Below are 18,846 nucleotides of genomic sequence, written 5' to 3'. Positions count from 1 at the left end.
CCCAGAACTATCAATTGGGAAAATTTTGCTCAATGACTCCCCACATAGCTTGAAAATTGGATGCTCTGTCCTTCAGCTGGAAAAACCTATCAGTTTATGCCATTCTTCTTCTGCCTCTGCTCTCCAAAGTACTACTAAAGATCAAACAAGACAAACCAAGGATGATTTTGATTGCACCAGACTGGCCACGCCAGCACTGGTACCCCCTCATGCACAGTGTGTCACTGTTGGCCCCATGGCACCTGCCTGTATCCTACCCTGCTGTATCAGCAGGAGAACCAGATTCTGCACCCTCAGCTTCTAACACTGAACCTAGCAGCTTGGCTAATTACCTAAGCTCTCCTTTACCATACCTCAGTAAACCAGTGATGAATGTCATTTTAGAGGCAAGGAGGCCTAGTACTAGAAAATCTTATGCTGAAAAATGGAAAAGATTCTGTGCCTGGAACCAATCTCAAGGAATGAGCACAGCAGCATCCAATTTACCTCAGATTTTACAATACTTATTTGAGATGCTTCACAAGGGCATGTCTTTTTCCTCAATAAAAATTCACGCCTCAGCCATTTCAGCTCATTATAACACAGTACCTCCCCTCTTCTTTCATCCACTGCTCAAGCAGTTCCTCAAAGGGGCCAAAAAATTAAGTCCACTCAGGAGAGCTCCAATTCCAGCCTGGGACCTTTAACTTTGTATTGGAGAAACTCACCCATCCTCCTCTCAAGCCAGCTGCTACTGCAGATGTAAAAAAAAAAATCCTTTCTTGGAAAACAGCTTTCCTTTTAGCCGTCACTTCAGCAAGAAGGGTATCTGAATTACAGGCCCTTATGGCAGTGGAGCCTTTCATCATCTTTTATGCGGACAGGTTGTCCCTCAGGATCAGTCACTCGTTCATGCCAAAGGTGGTATCCATTGTGGCCTTTAATCAGTCCATTCATTTGCCAACCTTCTTTTAATCCACAGAACAAAGGGGAATGGATACTGCACTCTTTAGATGTGCACAGATAACTTAGATTCTACTTGGACAGGACTAAACATCAAAGGAAATCTGAACAATTGCTGGTGGCATTTGCTGCAGGGACAGAGGGGAAGGCTATTTCAAAGCAAACCATCTCCAAATGGATAGACCATTGCATTCATTTCTGCTATAAGCAGCATGGAAAACCTATCCCACAGGGGATCAGACCCCACTCGAACAGGGCTGCATCTACCACTACAGCCTTGCTCAGAGGCGTACCTACCAAGGACATCCTAGAAGCTGCTACCTGGAGTTCTGTACATACTTTCACCAAGCATTACCATTTGCCAATTTTCTCTAAATCCAGAGCTGGCTTTGCCATTGCAGTTTTGCAGGGCCTTATAGTTGGCCCTAATGCTATCTAAATTCCTCCTCCCATCCTTAGCTTATGGAATCTACCCAAATGTAATGACTGCAACAGTTAAATATGAAGAACATAGTACAGCTGTGCACATTTACTGTAAATGTTGATCTTCAAGTGTATTCACTGTTGCAATCCTGGTTACCCTCCTTCCAGCCCCTGACTTCTTTTGGCTATACCTCTTCTCTCCTTTTCAATGCTTTACAGCTTTTTGGTGTATTTACTTTTTTGTTGGAGGTATAACCTTATATATTTATAGATTTAATTGCTTCCCATTAGGGGGCACCTGACATCTGGGGCAAGAAAAACTGATGTAATGACGTTGGCTGCATGTTTTATACCCCTGACGACCTGACGTCACAGAAGAAGAGACAGCAACCGATGTAGGACCCATGACTTTGTTAATCAGGCCAACTGAGGGCAGCTGCTAGCAGATAACCCAAATATAATGACTGCAACAGTGAATACACTCGAACATCTACATTTATGGTAAGTGCACACAACTGTACTGTACTAGGCTATTGACCCTGAGGCCGTTATAAGCCTAGCCAAGAGTTTATCCCATGTTTAGACAAGTCAGCATCCAAAGCCCTTGTCCAGCAAGGACACAGGTGGAATCCCAGGGGTGTATTTTCTGTTTCCCATCCAGTTATCCAGGTTGCTCTTGAAAATGGATAATGAGGTACTTTGCTTTACATGGAGAGGGAGTCTATTCCACAAATGGGGGGAGTCCCTAGGACACAAATCTGTCCCGTCAGCAAGTCCTATTAATGTTACAGACCAGGTTGAGGTCACACGTCTGGGTTACTCAAGTGGAGCTTGACTTGTGGATATGAAGCAGTCCCGTCAAGGCAGGGTCTCAGATTGCTTTGTGTGCCAGACAGAGATCACCTCTGAGGAGTCTGTATGAAACTGAGTAGAGGGACAGGCTTTTAGCCTATCTGTGTAGGGTAGATGTTTGAGGCCCTGGATTCTTCTGGTGAGGAACCTCTGGTCTCTCCAGCTGCTGCATGTGTTTTGTGAGGTACATGCTGAAGGGGGTGTTGTACTCAATAATTGGCCTTATAAGGGAAGAATACAGGGATGTTATGACCTCCTTGTCCCTGGATGAGATACCCTTACTTATGAAGTGGGCCATGTAGAAAGATGTCCGTACAACGGAAGCAACATGGTCAAATGTCAGGTGGCTATCAACTTGGGTGCCCAAATCCCTCACTACTGGTTACGTGCTTAGGACATTATTAATGTAATATGGGGGACTTCACTCTCCCCAAAGTGGATGATGATGCATTTTTTGGCATTCAGCTTGAGGCCATGTTTCTGGCACCAGTCATTTGTTTGGGTGAGACCCTCTTGGAGGACGTCCACATCACTTGGAGAATTGATGACCGCACCCAGCTTGCAGTCATCTACAAACTTGGTCAGCCATAGCCCACTGGTTTTGGCCTACACCTCAGAGAAGTATATCCTGAGTAACACAGGCCCCAAGACCGATACCTGAGGTACACTGCTCGTTACTGCTTGAGGTGGCCACCCCTATTTTAATTAGGTGGGTTCTATCAGTGACCCAGTTTGGTACCCATCTAATAACATGTGGATTGATGCCCATTTGAGAGAGTTTATCTATTTTGCACATGATGCCCACGTGGGGAATAGTGTCGAAGGCTTTGACCAGGCCAAGGTAGGCAGTGTGCACCATCTTCCCCTTGTCTATGGCTTTGGTGACTGTCTCAAAGAAGTCGACCAGAATTAACAGAAGTGACCTCTCCTTGACAAAGCCAAACTGTGTGGGGTCGAGTGTTTGGAGGTTGCCAGTGTCCCTGTTAATGAGGTCCATGATAATCCATTCCATGGCCTTGCAGATCAGGCTAGTTAGGCTGATAGTTCTATAATTTCCCAAATCAGTGGGAGCTCTACCTTTGTGTAAAGAAATGACAGTGGCTGTTCTTCACTCAGCTGGGACAAAGCCGGTACTCAGGCTTTGGTTGAATAGGGTGCCTAATGGTGCTGCAAGTTCATGTAGGATGCATCCTGGGATGTTATTGGGTCCCGTGGAGGCTGTATTTTTTGTCTTTGAGAGGGCAGTGATGACTTGTTCCCTAGAGATAAGGGGAGGAGGGCAGGTACTGGGGATGTCCTGATTAACTGATGGGGGGACAGAGGGGTGAAGTTTTCACTGAATGTGTTGGCCAGTAGTTTGGCTATAGTTGCAGCATTTGTGTATGTGGTGACCTTGACCACCAGTTCTGAACATATCTGGGTGGTTCCTTTAAGATTGCGGACATATGTGAAGAAAGCCTTATGATTGCCTCTAGTAGATGTGGCCAATTTGGACTTACATTTGGCTTTAGAGGATTTCACTAGTGCTCTTATTTGCTTGTTCAGGCTAAGGAAAGATTGCTTCCAATTGGGCACCTGCTCCTTCTTGGTCCTCGACAGCAATTTTTTCCTTTTGCTATATCATTTATTTATTGCAGATGTCCACCAGACAGGTTTGCTCTTCCTTGCAGAAGATTTTGTTTTGTCTGGTATTCCTGATTACATGCATCTATATAGGTGCTCGTATAGTACTTTGGTGTAGATTTGAGCATTAGTGCCAGTTCCAACAGAGGGGGAGGGGACTGTGAAGCTGTTTATACCATCCCTCAGGAGGTTGTAATCAGCTTTGGGGAATTTATTTTGTTGAATCCTAGCTAAGGGGGGGGGGGGAGATGACTGCAAAAGTGACCGTTTTATGGTCGGATCTTACCAGGGAGGATGATACTGTAGGGGTGCTGCAGTGGTTACTCATGTTGGTTAATACCAAGTCCAAGATGATATCACCTCTTCTGGGGGTATCAACTAGCTGTTCCAAGGCATTTGCATTGATAAAGTCGAAGAATCTCTGGGCACTTGTGTTCTGGCATGAGTAGTTTTTCTAATCTGTGGTTGGGTAGTTAAAATCACCCAGGATCAGGGTAAAGGGTTGAATCTTGATTCAAAGAGGTCCAGATAGGTGGAGTGGGCATCCTGAAACAAATTTGGGTGCCTGTAGCTAGCTGTGATTTGAATAGGGGTCTTGTCAACTGTTAACTGCACCTTTATTGTCTCCTGTGCGTCATACTGTTTGACCAGCCTGGAGGTGTGTGTGTCTTTAATGTACATTGAAACTGCACCTCCTTTTCCTTTGCTGCCCACAGTTTGGAGTCTGAATGTATGATAGGATGAGTAACCAGGTAAGGCTGGGGTGCTCTCTGCAGCTTTGAACCAGGTTTCTGTGACTGCACAAATATAAGCATCTTCCAGGGTTAAGAATGCATTTGCATTTCTTGATTATAATAATAAGGTTAATTTTATGGATATGTGAGGGATCAAAGGCAGAAATCAAATTGGCAGGGTTCCTTTCTGATAAGTTGTGCCTGAACAAAGGAACCAGGCAGGGGTGTCCTCTTTCCTCTTTGTTATATGCTTTATATTTACAGCCTCTGGTGGCAAAGAAAATAAGGGATTCAGAAATTCAAAGATGTAATTGGTGTGGTGGTTAAGAAATGTGTGCTTTATTTGTAGGTGATATTATTTTGTACCTGATGGAAACAGAAAAGGACATCTTAGTGTTGTGGAACATTCTGAGGTAGTTCCAGATTTTCTCAAGATATAAAATAATACAACTAAAACAAAGGCTGCAACTATAACCTATGTACCTACACACAAATTAGTTCAACAATACCCATATTTATAGTGGCATGATAAAATGAAGTTATGATATGATATGTATTAAAAAGGATTTGGTTATGGCAGCTAAAGATATGTGGAAAGAGATTTAATTATTTGTCCCCAGTACCTTGGTTCCTTTGCCAGCTTCCTCCAGTAAACTACACCCCATCTTGTCTATTCTGTGTACCCCTAATTGCAGTCATCCCTATTGGCAGAATTTCCTTTCTATATTCCTATGTTGGCTTAGTTCTTAGTATACTTTGTTTCTTTGAGTATAATATTCTGTATGACTGTTATTCTCATTAAGGATCTGCATACAAAATCCCATTCTTTCCTTATTTATTGAATTACTCCCCACCCCTGCTTTATCACCATTCCTTTCCACTTTGAATTGTAGTTTTCTTGCTTGTGCAGTGTATACGAGCTTTTAATGAGTGGCTCTAAAATATCACTTCAACTCCAGTAATCTAAATGTCGTTCTATTGGAAGGATCAGATTATCCCATTTAATTCTTGCCCTCTTCCCCTCCAAAATTAAATCCGTCCTCTCTTTATTAATTACGGTCCACAACTTATCCTCTGGTTGATAAAAACATGCCTAAACTGTGTATAAAACTAAAGGGATTAAAACATTTTTACTGCTTGTGTCTTGCTGTCTATATCCTTAGGCATGAGCTTCTCATTTCTCTGTTTTTGTATTATCTTTTGTTTGGTCTCTTCCCCAATATCTTTAGCTGTCATAACAGAATCCTTTTAAGCCGTACTCCTAAATACTTAATTTTATCATGTCCCCATAAATATGGGTTTTGCTCAACTAATTCACTCATGGGTACATAGTTTATAGCTATATCCTTTGTTTTATAGTCATTAATTTGTATCCTGGAAAAAAAAAACAAAAAAAAAAAACAAATGGAACAGTCTCAAAATGTTCCACAACATTGAGATATCATTTTCTGGTTCTATCGGGTACACAGTAATATCATCTGCAAGTAAAGACGGCTTTTCTTGACTAGCATACCAATTATATCCTTGAATTTCAGAAGCCATTATTTTCTTTACCAGTGGTTCAAAATGTAACCCTAACTGAAGAGAAAGAAGACACCTGTGCCTGATTCCTCTGTTTAAACACAACTTATCAGAGAGGTACCCTTCCACTTTGATTTTTGCCACCGATCCCTCATAAATCCTCCTAGTTAACCTTATTATTGTATTAGGAAATACAAATGCTTCCATTGCTATACTCATAAAATTCCAGCTTACTCTGTTGAATGCTTTTTCTGGATCATCATTTTTTTGTTAATGTTGTCAAATGGTTGCTCCCCACCACAAAACCACATTAATCCATATCTATCAATTTTGGCAACACCTTTGCCATTCTTTTAACCATTATATACATAAACACTTTATAATCATAGTTTAAAAATGAAATGGGCCTATATGAATCTGGATCTAATGGATCTTTACCTATCTTTATATATTACAGCCACCATAGCTTTTTTCCCAGGATGTTGGTTCTTCCTCACCTTTAAAAATAATGTTAAGTAAAACCTTCCTGATCTTTTATCACTTTCTTTCCTCATAGCTTCCAGACATCTGTGAGAATACCATCTATTCCTGGAGTCTTTCCTGCAGATTGTTTATATATCACCATTTTTATCTCATCTCCTCCTATCGTAACTGTTAATTGTTGCATCTCAACTGCTTCTAACCTTTTCATATTTAAGTCTTCCATAAATATTTCCTTTTGTGATTTTTTTTCTTTATTTCCCCACTTCTCTGCTTTATACATTTTTTTGTAAAATTTCCAAAATATTTCTAATACCTGTACAGGATCTCTGGTTATTTTTCTTGTTATAGGCTCCCTAAGTTTGGCAACAACCCTTTCTACTTTTTCTTGCCTAAGTCATTGTGCCAAACGTTTTTGTGCTTTGGAGTTATCAAAAAAAAAAAAAAGTTGCTTAACAGCAGTCTTTCTAAACAAATGCACATTATGCAGGTACTCCCTTATTTTCTCTTTAACACTCTACAATTGAGCCTTTTCTTCTGTGAGATTCCACTTGTTCTGTAATACTTTAGCCTTTGTCAACCCCTTTAAATAATGTTTGTTATCAGGGGAGAGGGAGTCTGCATTGGCAGAGAGTTGCTTTGGAGAATGTAGTTGTGAGGAGGCATTCAAAGGATGGTCTGAATCAGCCTGGAAGAATACATTACCTGTTTTGTGGGGTAGCTAATGTAGGCTGGGTCACAGAGTATGGAGGCTTCAGGGATGTAATGGCTTAAAATAACCCCTGAGAAAACTCTAGACTTTTTCCCCTTAGAAGCTAAAGAGGACATTGTATGCTTAAGTTTTTGTTTCTTCTTTTTAGGTGTGATATCTGCCTGTACCAGTCTAGGAGGTTTGGAACACTGATGCATTTGTAAAAGTGTTCCTGAGACCTCTTCCCATACTAGGATCTGAGTAGCTCCATGTGGGCCCTCTAAAATAATGAATTGTGGTTCATTGGAGGATTTGGTCATCTGCAAAGCCACAGGATTCATACTGGCCTCTGATGGGGTTTCAGTAGTATGCTGTTGAGATAGTCTGACATACCATGGGTTTTACCACCTCAACAGGTATATTCAATTCAGGGACAATGGATAAAGAATCCTCTATGGGTCTCTGAAGTTTCTCTTTGGAGGAAGGCCAGCGTTTGGTGATTCCATTATGGTAGAGTAGGCTAAGCATTTTAAGCACTGGATTTTGAAGAATGTATTAAGAGTGAAGAGCCTTGATTGGAGAGTATTAGGAACAAACAAGTAACACATGGAGCAAAATTTGTAGTTGCGTCCTGGGTGTAGATGGAAAGGGCACTTAGTGTGCAAGTCTTTGTACAGAATTTGCCTACCCCACTTGCCCTTACCACTGCTACCTGTCATACTGTAACAACTAATACACAGTCAAAAGATTAGAAAGGAAAGATCCTCAACAGGGCATTTATCTGACTCAAAGAAGTGAAGCTACAATACCAAACAAGAGCAGTCTGTCTGGTGCAATGACCTGCATTCAGTCTGATGGCGAGATAGTCTGAGGATCTTGTGAGTACATCCATTTATATACCTACCTACGCTAATGAGCTGAGGTCATCATCTGGATGTATGCCCTCAGAAAGGTAAAGCTTTGGTAGCCGGGCCGGACAACAACCAATCTGTTATGAATATTGCAGCAATAATCAGTAGGATGTCTACTGTTATGGTAAGTTCTTACATAACTATACAGCAGAGAGTTGATTATCCAAACTAATTGGGACCTAGGGTAGTACGGATAATCAAATTGTTCGGATAATTCAACATATGATTGAATCGGATAAACAACTTCTAAAATCTTTTTTTTTTTTTTTTTTTGCATGCAGGAGTACACTTTTCATCCATTCAGCAATTCCAGTGGACAATAAAAAATATTTTTAACACACGAGCTGGCTGTAAGCTCAAAAAACATGCTCAAGCAAATACATACAATGTTTACATATTCAGATTTTTCCTACCCGAAAACTTTGGAAGGCTGGTTCTGATAACTCACATTTGGATAATCGACTGTCTACTGTACTTTACTTCTTAACCTTATTTCTACCCTATTTTTAAACTACACTTTCATTTTATCCCACTCTGTAGCTATAACTTCTGGAGTACTTTCTATCTTCCATAATAACTTCCAAATATTTTCCACTACCCATGCCTTAAATTCCTCTTTTTTTTTTTTTAACAAGTAGGTGGGGACGCACCAGTGTCTCATCTTTACTTCATTACCCTGCATTTTTACATTAGTAATTATTGACACATTATCTGAAGTAGTTTTGGATTGTGTCAAAGTTCTCAATTAAATGCATTTGTTCCTGTGAAAATATAATTTGTGTAGACTAGCCCAGTTATTGTACTTTGGGGGATATGTAAATTATTCCCAAGTTCCTACTGCTGAATTCACATCTTTCATACCAAATATTTTTCATAAATTTCTTCAGAAATCTACCCTCTTTTTGTTATATTTTTTCCCTTTTAGGCTCCTTAGATACATTTTCATTGTTGCAATTCAAATTGCAGTCCCTACCTATAAGTTTTATTCCCTGCTTAAAACTATTTTTCCCAATTTTTTAAGCTCCATAATCAGTTTTAGGTGGAATATAAATACACTGCAGCATAATCATCATCCCTTGCCAGTAGTTTTTTACTACTAAAAATCTGCCATTGTTTTCTTCCCCCCCCCCCTTTTGGAGCTCCTCCAGCAATTAATACAAGTCCTACTCTTTTATGTTAACTATCCATCCAGAAATCCCTTCCTTACCAAATTCACATGCTCAGTTCTTTCCATATTTATCTTCTGTAGCATTATTTGCATTCTGCATTTCTTAATATTATTAAATAGTTTCCTTTTTGTCTATATTGTGAGAACATTAGCATTCCAAAATAATATGGAGTGTTGTTATGATAAAATGTCATTATTCCACCTGTTGTATATGATAGCTTTTTAAATGTTGTATTCCAAGCTTTTGTGATGCATGCACCCACTAATTTTTGGCAAGTTAATCCTTTATTCATTTTCTTCTTAGCAACTTTGGAACCAATGTAACATTTTACAAGACTTGTTGTTTTAATGAAAACCCTCAAAAAAAAAAAAAAACACTCCCAGAACCAGCTAATGTAATACCAACACACAAAACTGTGTACATCTTCAAATAATGAAGTTTAAGCTTACAAATAGTAACAATTTTCACAAATAGACAGCTGCAAGTATAGACTTTAATTAACCTGAAATTGAGGTTCTCCATTCTAGGAAATATGTTATTGCCTGTACTTCCAATTGCACTAATTGTGTCTGTTCTTTTTTTTTATCTTTATTTCCCTCCCAGATATGAAAAGCAACTTGCATGCTTTCAGAAAACATGAACTTTTAGCCTTGTAGAAACCAGTGTGCTGGCTTTTTATTGCTCTGTTATCAGCTTGTCTCCATGGAAACATAAGAGAAAAAAAAAAAACAGTCCTCAACTGCAGGTTTGTTTCTACCCGACACTTGTAATTAGATTAAGCCGAGGATCTTTATCCAGACATTCATCTATGCAAAACGAAGCAAAAACTTGTCAGCTCTACAAATATGATCTGTCTAGTTTTGTCCTCTCTACCCCACCTCAGCAACCCAAGATTGCAACCTATTAACTAAACATGCTTTTGCCTAGCCTTTTTTCTGTTTTTGCATTGTAATGCCTATATTTCTTAATACTAAAAAAAAAAGAGAAAACAAGGCACCTGTTTACTTTGTATTACATACAAGAACAACCTAAAACACTTTTCTATAAAACATGCGGTTTAAATTATGAAAACTTTCATAGAAATTCTGTCAAGAACAGAAATTGTTTTATTTACAGTTACCCTTTTCCTTCCTCTTCCTCTCCCCTGAGTGTTCTTCTAGACATTAATAACATGAGTTAGGACAAATGCCTTTCAGCTCGCCACATATTTGACAAAGTCAAAAAAAGTCCAGCCTTTCTACTTTTTCTTATACAGCCATATTTCATAAATGTGGTTGATGGTTTGCAGTCTCACACTTATTCATTAATTTCCATGTTGCTGGTGGTGGTCTTGTTCATAGCCATCTCCCAACTCCATATTCTAGTTCAATTCCAAGGTGCTTATGATTCTTCTAGTCAATTCCTGTACTTTTTTTCTGTAACTCAAGCACTTTCCTTTGGAAAAAAATTTACTGGCAAAATTTCTCTCCCTGTGCTTTATCAGAATGAGAAACAGAACCCACTTCTACTTGATGTCTCAGTTTTTGGACAGATATTTGTATTCCCTCCATAGCCTATTCCATATCAAAAAATGACTGATCTTCAAGGAAAAAAGATTCTGAAGAGACAGCTGTATACAGTGCTTTAATCTTACACATGCTTCTCAACATTCCCTCATTTCTGGCATAAATTTGTTTCTGTTTTGCCTGTTGTACAGTGAATAATCATTTTCTACAAACTCTTTATTTAATACGTTGCCCTTTTGCCACAGGTTTGTCAGGATCAACTCTTCCAGCTGGTAGGTTTGCATCTTTTCTAATACAGGTCTTGGCTGCTTACTCATGGCCAGATTTGAAGCATAGACAGTGTGTGCCCTTTTAGTTGACATTTCATTCTGTGGAATACCAGTCCAGTGTCTTATTTGTGCCTTCTTAAAGTTAATACAGTGTATTCCTTTTAGTGTTTCTGGTACAGCAGAAAAATTCTCTGCCCTCTAATTCTACCACTTTTGAAACGTCTCTACCTGAAAAATCAGCATTTTCTTCATTCGACCTTCGATTTCTGCAGTTTTATCAGCTCATCTGAACATCTGTTTAAAGCTTCTTCCATTTTTTCCAGCCTTTTTTATTTGAGTTGATGTACTCCTTCAATGTTTCTTTAATTTTAATCTGTTCTGAGCACATTTGACTTATTTTTCCTCTAGATTACTGGACGCCATGTCTTGCACCATAGCTGGAGCTTGAACTGTTTTATGCTGAACATACTCAAGATCCCTCCCCCTTAATATTTTCTTTTCACATTTTTCTAGTTTATTTTCTTTCAGGCTGTCTTAATTTTTTCTTTGCTGACATATAGGCTATGTAACTGAATTTACTAAAATGACAGGACATCTTGGCCCTTGTCTTTCAGTTTCTTTTTTTCACACTGAGGGAGCTGAAGTTAAGCTGTTGATTAGTGTGCAGCCATCTTGGAAAGTCCTGCAACAGTGACATAAATGTTGAATATAAGTACAGGTATACAAGTGAACCTACCATAACAGTATATGTTGTAATATATCACTGTTGCACTAACCATTCCCTCCCTCTAGCCTTTTTCTTTGTGTCTTCTTTCTTATTTTTGCCACAGTGTGGATATATTACCTTTTAAGTCATTTCCTAGCATTTTTTTTTCTTTCAGAGCTGTTGACTTCCTGTGAGGGTGTGGTGCTCTGTCTCCTTTATATGGAGCTCCTCTCAATGCACATGGAAGATGCCCTTTAGCTTTGAAAGCTGGTCAGTTGCAATGGGGAGGGAGTCAAATAGCTTACATTGTTGCAGCAGTAGTCTATACAAATGTGCACTGTTACAGTAAGTTTGCATACATAACCTTACTTCATTGCGCTAAAATTATTATCAACAGTGAATGCGGTGAGCTTCATAAGAAATGGTGAAACAAGAAGTAGGCTGACAGACCTTCTCCACTATACCCTCCATTGCAGGTCAGATAATTGAGTGATGGTTTGCTAGTCATTCCTAGATTCCTGTTAGAGATGTTAAGTACAAATTATTTTGCATATTTCGCACTTTTTCTGTGGAATAAACTGTCTTCCTTGACTTGAGCATCTGACTAAGGCTTTTTCTTTGAGAGATCCCTTCAGTATTTATTTATGAGAGCTTATCCCCAGCTAGGAATAAACACCGTCTTAAAATAACAGCTATGTTCATCCATGTTATGTTGTAATTTTGTCAGCCTGGCATGTACTGCACATTGCATAGTATTAAGCACCACATTAAACCAGATTTTACTTTGTGTTAGATCTGCAGAGGCTGAAATAAGTAAAACAATGTAATGATAACCATTAATTTACTTTTTAATACATTTCTTTAACTTTGTTTTGAAAAAGGTATGCAAAGGCAGTTTTGAAGATCTTGGCAAATTTTAACAGATGCACAAAAAACATCACCTTATGGTGCTATTTACAAACACCAGTGACATGCGTCTCACAGTGTTGACTCCTCTCTGAAGGCTATATGCTGAAGATTGTTTGTATAGTTCAGAAGTTACATTGACTGTAATTTTCATAATTAAAGATGACATATAGTTTAGTGTTAGTATCTGCTGTGATTAAACTTGATATTTGTGCTACTGGCTTTCAGGTAAACGACATTGAAAGAAGTACTGGTGGAACTGCATCAGAAAGTGGCACATCTTCCAATGTGAATAGAGAAGAAGTCCTAAAGCTCCTTAATATATTTGAGTCTCGTCTGACTTTTTTTCTTTTACAGATTATTAAGCTGACCTCAGCAAAAAAGAAAACAAGGTAATCTCTCAAAAGTAGACATTTTAATATTGTCCGAATGTGTTTACCAGATTTATAATTAATATGACTATGCATACACAAAAGAAGTATAACTGATAGCAGTTTATATTGTCTTATATTTTTAGAAATAGTTTTCCCTTTTAGAAAATTATATTTGCTAAGATCTGCTCAGATGTGGCTGATCATTTACACCTATTTACTTGTATAGTGTAATAACCTTTGTAGTAGTCATTTTTGAGCACCAGTATGCCATGTAGTCATTGTACAAATACCCCTTATCCATGGGGTATGCTGTATTGAAGCAAGGCTGCTGTCAGTGCCAGGACTGAGTTTTTATCTGATAAAATGTAGCAATCATTTTTGAACTCATTAGGTGGCCAAAGATGATTTTAGAATGAAGTACCTTAAAGTCTACCATTAATTGTGTTGCCTGAAATTGGGTGCCTTCCTTAAGGTGAAGTCACTAACTGCAGATCTTTGGGAATCACAGTAAGACTAAATCATGACATTGGATTCTCTTCCCACTTACCGTATTCTCCGAACCCACATGTTAGGTTGTAGCAGCTTCTTACCTTTTTACAGGTAACAGTGAAAGCTAGTGCTGTTGTCACCTTATGTAGTAGTGTGTGCAGCAGCTGTCTTTCATCATCTGTCTGATTGTGCTTTAACCACATTTCCCAGCTGTTTAACAGCTGAAAATGTCCCGTTGACTTCAGTAGTTTTTCACACCAGTTACAACTCTGTTTCAAGTGGCTAAATGTGCAACTTTTCGGCTTCGTCATTAATTTTTATTTGTTTGTTTATTTTTTAACGTTCTCCATGTCACTTTGGCTAAATCTGTGAATAAATGTAGATGAATTTGACAACTAGCCTCATCTGAAACTTCACAGTAAGATTTTCATTTGGACTGCCAGTTTTGTTGGGGAGTTTGATTGACCATAAGGTTGAAAACTGTCAGAGGAAAAAGAAATACTCTGGTCACAAAAAAAACCTTGGATCAGTTGGAGAAGTTAAACAAAAAAAAATGAATTAATTCAAAAGAATACAGAAACCATAAAGATTTATTCCCCCATCTATTCTGAGATTGCTAAGTCAGCTGTGTCATCTAAGACTAACATATCTTTTCAATTTACTCCCAATGCTAGAGAGGAGAAGTCAGTCACCATAAGTGCCTAGAAAGATTACCAACAATGGTTGAAGTAGGAACCTACATCTGTATTAATCAAGATGCCTTGATCAGGTATTCTGGAGATTATATTGAAAGTACTGGAACATAAGGAGGCATTCAAAGGTAGCATGAACTTCTTAAGCTTAACTTGGGGTCTTAACTGATGGAACAGTTTGAAGGGCTGCAGTCCATTGAAGCTCATTTCTTAATATGAAAACCTCCTTTAGTGTTTGCTTCTACCAAATGTGTTTTATAGAGGCTAGACAAGGAGATCATTGCCTCTCTAATGAGAAGGACTGACATTCCAGTAAGTGTGTGACACGCACCAACAATGATTCAAGCTGTGGTCCTATCAACAATCATTGTTATTGGTACTGATATCTGTAAAGGCACTGTATAAATATTAAAACAAAAAAAATCTCCAGGGGAAGAAACAGATATTGAATTTTCGAGTCTTCCTTCCCAGCATTTCATCTGTGAGGACATACCCAATCTCATCGTCAAGTTTTGCTCACAAAATGCCAAGTTTAATGAAGCTACTATTATTGCTATTGTTAGTACTGCTTAAAGTCCCAGAATCTAAGTGCCTTTTTTAGTTGCCTATGGTTTATGGAGGGAAATTTGAAACATCTGATATTGAACAGCCTGCATGTAACGATTATGATTTTATAAAAGTTTAATAAATAAAAACATTTTATTTACTATAACTTAATAAGATCCTGAAGCTTTGTTAAAATCCTGTAGGTTATTTTCCCTTTGCTAGAGATATTAGGTTGCAGGACAGTTATTTTAAAAAGTTTACACATTTAGTACCTTAGCAATTAGGGCTGAGAGTTATCAGATGTATATGTTGCCAAATCACAATTCTGTCCTTGAAAGTATTCTGTAAAATATCAATTCTGTGTCTGATTATAAACTGAAGCTAATATCCAGTCTTAAAATAGTTGAATCTCTTATGAACATTAAGCGCATCTGTGATTCTGTCAAAGACTATACAGAGAAGCTGTGATGGGAAATGTACTAGTAAACTGATTTAGCTAGTCTTTAAAAATCTCCTTGAAGATATTTCCTGACTTCCTGATATTTCTTGAGTTCTTGACTTTCAACATCCCTAGATCACAGGTATACTGTATAGTTTCACTTAGTGCATAGTACTGTGAACCAGGTGTTTAGGCCACTTTTATAGTTATGATTTCTAGTTTAACCCTGTTTGTCTATGGAAACTTCTTTTTGAATTTATGTTCAAGCAATTCTGTATTTGTTGTATAATATCTTGTTTAATTTTCTCAATATTCTAACCACTGTATGCTGCATGAATTGTAAAACTCTGATTTTTACTCCTTTCATATGTTCTATGCTCTTTGTACTGTATTTATATAATGTTTTATTATTTTTTTATAATTTTTACTATGTATTTGGAGGTTTTCTCCCTGGGCCTCTGCTGAAAACTGTCACCTTGTGTCCACTCGGACTAACCTGGTAAACAAATGGAAAATAAATAAATAAAATAATAAGTAAATATTAAGGCACATATTTTAGATGCACTTGTTATAGGTGATTCCCTTTTTGGTTGCCATATGCCATTTTTAAAATCCTCAGAATAAAAGATAATACTCAAGAGCCAGCAACAATAGCATTGCTACCCAGCTGCTTTCTCTTCTCTTCACAAGAACCATCTTTCCAAGATGTCTCCACTGAAAACCTGTCCAACAAGCTACCCTTGTAAATTTAATAAATCAACAGGAGGTTATCGCATACTAAGAGGTTTTACTGTCCTTTTTGTGAAGTCTTGCTCTGAATGCAATCCTAAACCACAAGACACACAGTAGTTTCTTACTGGAAAGCTTGGTGTGTAAATTACAGCCTCATTTTATTTATTTATTTATGTCATTTGTTTACCGGGAAGGTCCACTGGGCTGACGAGAGCCCATTTTCAGTGGAGGCCCAGGGAGAAAAGCCCCAATAGATTAATACAATAAGGAAACTACATTACAGTCCAGAGGTGGCTACCGCAAGGTAGTTACAATACTTACAAGAGTTACTACAAAATGAATGATGGCAGTGAAGTGGTACTACATATTACTGAACATATATATTTCAAGACCGACTGCGAGGTTGTCATTCTTTGACTTGCTTGAAATAACTTTATTTAGAACCAGTTTCGTATTGCAGCATTTATTCTACTAGAAAGTAATCCTGAATATGTTTCTATTCTTTGATAGATTCCATTTATATGTAACGTTTAATAATCATGCTAAGGCTATAGCATTATTTCCCAGGCCTCTGATACTCCACTATGTTCATATTGTAACTCTAAACATTCTTATTGCTTTCAGCAGCACCTAATCTGTCAATGTACATAATTTACTTTGGATTTATTCTAATCTATATTTCTCAGCTATGTGTTTTTTGCTTGTACTACCTTTTTTATTAATTGGAGCTTGTCTCATTGGGCCACTTCTGATAAGGGGCTTTGAGCCCAGTCAGATGTTCCTGGTTAACAAATGCAAAAGTGTCAGTATGAAATTAAAGAAATGCTTGGTTGGACAGACCCAGATTTCTCGCGACTCTTGGCACTTCTTGGAAAGCATCAGTAAGTTAAAGTATCGTGAGGATGTCACTTTCTAATGATTGATGCCTGTGATTTGTATAAGGTCATCCCTCAATCTTTGGGGGTTCAGTGGGTGAGAGAATTTTTTACATATGATTGGTTTTTCAGGTGATTAAATAAATCTGATTGAATATCTTCTTGATTTTATTTTGGCGAACAATTACATTCTTTTTGGGGGGGATAGCCATGTGGTAGGAGCTTTGCCAACTGTGTTATGGCATACTGGGAAACTATGTTGCTTTTTAAACATGCCATCTTCAAAAAGCATGTCACCTGGTACACACATTACCTGGATGACATTTTTATATTATTTCATGGGAACCATGCTGATGTTGTTGATTTTGTGGAAAATATTTCAGAATTAACCGATTTTTTTAAATTTACCTACGAATTTCATGTTAATGAAATTAGCTTTTTGGATGTCTTAAGAAAAGATAGTTTGAATGGGTGTAACACAGCAAAAATCTATTGTAAACCAACATACTCTAATTGTTTTTTGCATTTTGAGAATTCCCACCCATTCTTTCAGAATCTGTTTGTTGTAAAGGGTCAGTTAGTCAGGGCAGCCCGTATGATAACTTTGAACATTGAATATGTGACCGAATGTGAGACCCTTAAAGGAATGTTTATTTCACGAGGTTATCCTCCCGAATTATTGGAAACATTAATTGAGGAGGTTACTAACAAATGCAATTCAGCGTGGTTTAAACCTATACTTAACAATAGGATTGTGGATTCTATAGAAATGCTTGAACATCCACAATCCATTAATGATGTGAGTATGGATGAAGGTACTACTAATACATATGGAAATGGATTTAATGATAAGTTTTCTTTTATTTTTACTACTGCCTTTTCCCTTAATGCATATGATGTACGGTCCATTTTGTGTAAAAATTGGACCTTGCCGATGGATGATGGCAGCATTAGGAATAAAGTACCTGTCTCTCTTAAGGTAGTGTTTAAACTGGGTGTTACTCTTAAAAGTATGATAGAAAGAAATCAGGCAGCATCCGCTAGACCTGGGGGGGATGTTTAAATGTGGTTCATGTAACCAGTGTAAATACATAAAGTTAACTAATAAATTTACATTGAATATGGTTGACTACTCTGTTAAGGATAGGTTTACTTGTAATATTAATGGTGTTGTATATTTGGCTGAGTGCCAATGGTGTCCACATTTTTATTTTGGGAAGATGGAATGCCACCTCAAGCAGAGAGTGTATGAACATCAGTACAATATAATGAAAAAAGACTGTACTAATGCTCTAGCTAGACACATTAATGACCATAATGATCATTTGTTTCTGTTTTTGGTGGTTGAACAAGTGAAAGTTGATCCTAGGGGTGGTCCATGGTCTCTAAGATTAGAACAAAAGGAATTGTTGTGGCAATTGTTGACCAATGCCTATATGTACCCTGGACTTAATGAAATTAGTTTCCTGAAATGTATACTTAAATTGAAGGCTTTAGAAAGATGTTAATTATATAAACACACAAGTTTCTTGGGGAAGTATAGTGTACTTTAAGTACACAGTTATTGAGACGTACATAAGCATCCTCTGATATTATATTATATATATGTATTGTGTGTATACATATATTTATACAGTTATATATTTTTATTCCTATTTTTATTTTTTATTATTAATTTTATGGAATACGAAAGCATATATTTATATATATACATATTTGATATGAATTTGGAATAAATTGATTTTTGTATAAAATGTATTATCATATATGTATTATACAATGAAAACTGCTGGGGATGTGTATTTGTATTCTTCATGACAAGAAGGGGGTATTGTTGCTTTAAATTTTGAGCTTTGAGCTGATGTAATGATGATGTCACTTGAGGGGGGATTTAAAATGTTTCCCAATTAACTAACTGATGTTGTCTGATGAAGGTTGCACATTTGTAGTGCGACCGAAAGCACTTA

General features: G+C 37.7%; 1 protein-coding gene across 1 annotated transcript in view; it reads left to right on the top strand.

The window, feature by feature from the left end:
• Window positions 1-18,846, top strand: part of EDRF1 (erythroid differentiation regulatory factor 1) — a 1,512,804-nt gene that overhangs the window by 1,360,737 nt on the left and 133,221 nt on the right. Inside the window, exon 21 of the mRNA XM_044055563.1 lies at window positions 12,961-13,124. Within this exon, the coding sequence (XP_043911498.1) occupies window positions 12,961-13,124 (164 nt within the window). The remainder of the gene's footprint in view (window positions 1-12,960; window positions 13,125-18,846) is intronic.

This window comes from Protopterus annectens, chromosome 14.part0 (assembly GCF_019279795.1).
Source record: "Protopterus annectens isolate FY-2018-M chromosome 14.part0, PAN1.0, whole genome shotgun sequence".
Classification (NCBI taxonomy): Eukaryota; Metazoa; Chordata; order Ceratodontiformes; family Protopteridae; genus Protopterus; species Protopterus annectens.
Note: the sequence above shows the minus strand (reverse complement) of the source record. Positions and strands in the feature narration are given on the sequence as shown.